Below are 5,275 nucleotides of genomic sequence, written 5' to 3' on the forward strand. Positions count from 1 at the left end.
CCCCAACGCTAGTCCTCGAGGCTACTTGAAAGAGTACACAATATGTAAACATGCCATGACGATACACAGATGAAAGAATCGTCAAAATGGTTTTCGAAAGTGTGGTAGTGGACGTTTTAAACCGGTTTTTAGGGGATTACGTTGTCAACCTCGATAGCTCACAGCTGAAGCTTGGAATATGGGGAGGTAAGTGAAGTTGTGTTTGCCTTTCATTAGCCTAGCTAAACGCTAATACAACGTTAGCAGGAGGCAATCGCGTGAGCAGAAAAGAGACTGTCAGCTCTCAGTTTCAGCTTCTCTGTCCAAAAATGCCGTTTTGTGATACATCATGAGTGCAACATGACAGCGAAATGTTATTTTGGTGGTAGATTAAAAAACCTTTCTTAAAAATAAACWGCGACGTTTTATCTGCCTGTTAAGCATTTTGATTCTGCTTGTTCAGTTGATCCTAGGAAGTTCCTGAGAATCGAGCAGTTTAGGGTCCCGCCCTTCCACACAGCCAGGTTATGTTATAACTCTCTGTGATCCCCCAGACCAGTTCGGCAAATAAGATAGCAAAACACGTCTCTTTACGTTTGTCTGCGTGTTGCTTTTTACATCACCCAATGCAATAACCTAGTTATTCCAGACAGATACATTAGACGTGCGTCTATTCCTATATGTTGTGTATTTAATAAACTGGCATAAACATGTAAAAAATTGTTGCACTATGGTAGTCATTGATTAAATTTTTTTTAATTAATCTGCTCTTACAAACTTCTACAGGTGATGCCGTTCTTAAAAATCTTGAAATAAAGGAAAATGCCTTGGTGAGTTCCAGTTAAATGTGTGAGTAACCTCTGTTACATTCTGTCTTTGGTGATGGTTTTGTGTGATAGATGTCTTTGTTTATTTGTTGCAGAGTCAGCTTGATATTCCCTTTAAAGTCAGAGCTGGTCACATAGGTAATATTGATGGCTCCATTTAGCCTGGTTTGAGATGTTTTAGGATTGAATTCATGTTATACTTTGTGATTTTTGTTAACAGGACGCCTGGAGCTGAAGATCCCATGGAAGAATCTCTACACCCAGTCAGTGGAGGCCACACTAGATGGTGTCTATCTCCTTATAGTTCCCACAGCAAGTAAGATCATCATTTATGATCTTTGAAATACACAAACTATAAGYGTTAGGTTTGATTCTCACTGTAAATGTCACGTTGTGCCTCTTGGCACACAGTTTTGTTAACAAATCCTAAACTGCTAAATCCTAAACTCAGTAATATTTTGTCGGGGTGACTTTGTGTTTTCAGAATTCTTAGAGCAGTTTGTATTTTAGTTCTTGTTTTACAGAAATAAATATAATTCAAATGTGTTTAAAATGGCAAAAAATAAATTAAAAAAGTTTTAATAATAGTCTTGTTGTGTAGTAAAGACAGAAAGGAGGTCTCTCACTTATTTTACTCAACATGGCAACTGAGCTCTAACATTTATGACACACGCTGTTTATCTTTTTGCTTTTAAAAAGTAACAAAGACAGCTAACCTTTTCGGTGGTTCGCTTCCTGCAGGTATAAAGTACGATGCAGAAAAAGAGGAGAGGCAGCTACAGGAGGCTCGTAAAAGGGAACTCGAACGAATCGAAGAGACGAAGCTGAAGGCTGCAGAGCAAGGTCAGAGTTCAAGTTCAGCTTGGGTTTTTCAGATTGTGTAAACAAGTTTCGGCAGGTTTCAGAGACATTTCGAGCCTGACTGTGCGAGACAAGTGTTTCAGCATGTAGGTTTTAGAGAGAAACAACTAAAAGCTGTGATTAAAGTGTTAAATTGTGGAGCAGATGTACTAAGGTCTTATGATAACAGCTGTTTAGTCACATGGTTGTGGTGTGACTAAGCCACCCAAAAACTCACACTTCTCTAAATATGTCAGTTCATATGAGATATTGAATTTATGTTTTTGTTTTTAATTATTTGATATTTTTTTAATCTAGCATTTGATCTTTGTCATTTTATACATGTTCTAAAATTTGTTTAATGTTTTTCACTAATAGTCTTAAAACCATTATAAAATCTATATTGTCCTTGAAATAATAAAAATTTTAAAGAACAAATTCAAATGAATTAGTTTTTCACAGACAGAACTAAAGGATATTTAGACATCAACATTAACAGGAGTTTAGAAATGCTACCCTCTCCCACATGCTGATGGTTTTTTTATGCGGAGTCKCTCCTTATAGGCAGTACAGAAAAAACAAGAGAATCAGTTTGGGTTTCATAGTCATATTTGTTCATGTTCAACAGAAAACCCGAAGCTGGAGAAGCAGGACACTTTTGTAGAGAAGCTTGTGACTCAGGTTATCAAAAACCTGCAGGTCAAGATCTCCAACATCCATGTGCGCTATGAAGATGATGTGAGTATTCAAGCTGTGTTGTCTTATTGCAAATTAAAAAGTACATTCTGTGTTCTTTGCAGTGTGCTTGTTTTTTTTTGCATATTTACCTTTGCCTTTATTGATACTATATATTAAAAAAAMAACAACTGTAGTTTTAACAAGTTTATTTTTTAATTTTCTCACAGGTTACCAATTCAAACTGCCCTTTGTCATTTGGGGTTTCACTTCAAAACCTCAGCCTCCAGGTAAATAGATTTTAAATTTACTTTTTGTCAAAAAAAATGTGCGTGTGTGTGTGTGTGTGTGTGTGTGTGTGTGTGTGTGTGTGTGTGTGTGTGTGTGTGTGTGTGTGTGTGNGTGTGATATATTGTATTCTATTATATCGTATTATATATCATATTACAGACATCAGATAAAAACTGGAAGCCCAGTCTCTTGGATGAAAATTCCAGGCTTTTCTTTAAGGTAAATTAAGTTATTAAATATTACAAAATATTAGACTGATGTAATCTTATTTTGTTCACTTTTGTTTTCCTTCCTGCTATTTATTCTGTTGAGTGAAAACCTAAAACACTAGATTAGCTTTCTTTTTTTTATAATTCACACTTGTTCTTATAGAGTATTTTGCTGTTTTTTATTTTTATTTATCTTTTAATTCTGTCAAGTATCAGATGCTTATTGTAAAACTTGGCAGGCTTTTTTAAATCACCTTTTTTAATGAATGAAACCGGTTAGATCAGTTCTTTGAAACATTTATGTCAGGATTACTTCTTGGAACTTACTTTATTTCCTCTTCTCTTTTTGCCCTGGGCTCATTTCTTTACATTAACACAATAAGCGTCTTACTGACTCTAATTGCTTTTGTGAATTTTCTCCTCAGTTGGTTCGACTGGACAACTTGTTTGCCTACTGGAACGTCAACTCGGCACTTTTCTCCAATCACGATGCTGAAGAGGCCTTAGTGAGTCATTAAACCGTGTGTTGTACGTTCTCTCCATCCTGTCTGTATTGMGTGCTCTTATGGGGCTGACCCGCATTGTGTTCCATGTTAAACAGTACTTCGGTTGTGTGTCAGCTGTATGAATACGAAGCAGAAATTTGTAAACAAAACCTATCCTGAACCCTGTTTAAAGGCTTTCACAAAGCTTGTCAGAAAAGCCAGACCTTTTTTTTTATAAGTGTGTTAGAGAGATCATGATATCTTAAGTATAAAAAGTAAAATGTAAACAAATGTTCTCTTATTATTTTTGGTGTAGCGTTGTCTTCAGAGCAGCATGGATATTCACCGTTCTGTTCCTGCCAGCCATGACTTCAGTAAGTGTCTCACTGTCATCATTTACTCTAATTTTATGGTTTATTTTTCCTCTTCAAATCCTGCTAAACACACACATCATGGGAAAAATAAAACGTTTGCTTCATAGAGATGGTTAACTGTCATTTCACAGCCACTGCGCTCCTTTTAAAATTCTGACTCACACAGCTTGAATTATCGTCGTCACATTTGAGCAGACTTTCATCACATCTCAGCAGCTTCTGTTTTGATTTTCATTCACAGTGCACATCATTTGAAATACTAATCTTATTGAGGAAAAAAAGGTTAATAGTGTCCACATTAAATCTTTAACCTGAAGTAAACAAAAGCTGTTGAAAACTCCAGTTTCTCCTAAACGTTTGATCACTTTCCCRTTCTTGGTTCACAGTTTTTCGTCCCATATCAGCGGATGCTAAATTGCGGATGAATCCCAGGTCAGATGTGGATTTTTCTTCTCCAAAAGTGGATTTGACAGTCCATCTCAGTGAGGTGGCTATTGAGCTCAACAAGCCTCAGGTTAGTGGGGGTCCCAGTCTCAAAGCCTCAAATGAGTGCTTTGTGCTAGAGACAAAGATAAAAACAGAAGTTCCAACAGTGAGATGAAAATAAGTTTGTTAAAGAAATATGAAATTGTATAATGTATATCAAAAGCTGTTGTTTGAGAAGGAATTAAAGCTTTTATTTTGTTTTGTTTCTTGATTCTTATTGCTTGAAATTAATTATGGAAAAAATGGGCAGATATAAGATGTTTTTCTTGTTTTTCCCTCCTTTCATTTCAATTTCAATTTGTATATTTTTTTGTTGTGTATAAAAAAATGTTTTTTGTTTTTTAAATTAAACGAATAAATGAATTAAACAAACAGAAAAAAACCCTAAAGATGATAAAAGTGCACTGCAGCACCCGGTTCACTTTGTAATAATTGCCTTCCTGCCTCTCCAGTATATTAGCATCTTGGAGCTGCTGGGCTCGGTGGATATGATGTCACGAAACCTGCCATACAGGAAGTACAGACCTGGGGTGCACGTTCACAAGAATGCTCGCATATGGTCAGAAAACTCTTGAGAGCCTCGTGACCTCGTAACCATTTAACATTTTGATTCCGCTGTGTGTTTCGCGCTTTGTTTRACAAACCGAGCAGCTGACATGGTGCTCCTGTAATTTCAGGTGGAMGTACGTGATTAAGGGGATCCTGGAGGTGGACGTGAAGCCACGTCTCCACATGTGGTCGTGGAAATGCATTCACCAGCACAGGCAGAGGGTGAAGTGTTACAAAGACTTCTACAAGACAAAGATCACCAGCAAGAAGCCCAGCGATGAGCTTCTCAAGCACCTAGAGGTGGGGCTCAGCTGAACTGAGCTGAATGGGAAAATTGTATATGAACATTTTTTTAGACTGGATTAATGTCATAGATTGTGTTTACTCAGCTGTGATGGCATTTCAAAGGTAATATGCAAAGATAATGTGATACGCCAGTTGGTTACTATATACAGGGTTCCTGCGGATCCTTAAAAAGTCTTAAAAGGCATCGAATTCATTGATCCAAAATTAAGGCCTTAATTAGCCTTAAAATGTCTTAAATCAATCTTTCAGAAGTC

At 36.7% G+C, this 5,275-nt stretch overlaps 1 protein-coding gene across 1 annotated transcript in view; it reads left to right on the forward strand.

Annotated features, from left to right (window-relative positions):
• The window catches only part of vps13a (vacuolar protein sorting 13 homolog A), a gene marked incomplete in the record, with an annotated part of 36,711 nt that continues 31,436 nt past the window's right edge, over positions 1 to 5,275 (forward strand). Inside the window, 13 exon segments of the mRNA XM_014017332.1 lie at positions 1 to 186; positions 766 to 809; positions 902 to 944; positions 1,027 to 1,122; positions 1,548 to 1,649; positions 2,275 to 2,384; positions 2,552 to 2,611; positions 2,772 to 2,831; positions 3,247 to 3,327; positions 3,623 to 3,680; positions 4,067 to 4,194; positions 4,619 to 4,725; positions 4,844 to 5,015. Coding sequence (XP_013872786.1) covers positions 87 to 186; positions 766 to 809; positions 902 to 944; positions 1,027 to 1,122; positions 1,548 to 1,649; positions 2,275 to 2,384; positions 2,552 to 2,611; positions 2,772 to 2,831; positions 3,247 to 3,327; positions 3,623 to 3,680; positions 4,067 to 4,194; positions 4,619 to 4,725; positions 4,844 to 5,015 — 1,161 coding nt within the window.

The sequence above is a fragment of the Austrofundulus limnaeus genome, unplaced genomic scaffold (assembly GCF_001266775.1).
Source record: "Austrofundulus limnaeus strain Quisiro unplaced genomic scaffold, Austrofundulus_limnaeus-1.0 Scaffold166, whole genome shotgun sequence".
NCBI classification, from domain to species: Eukaryota; Metazoa; Chordata; class Actinopteri; order Cyprinodontiformes; family Rivulidae; genus Austrofundulus; species Austrofundulus limnaeus.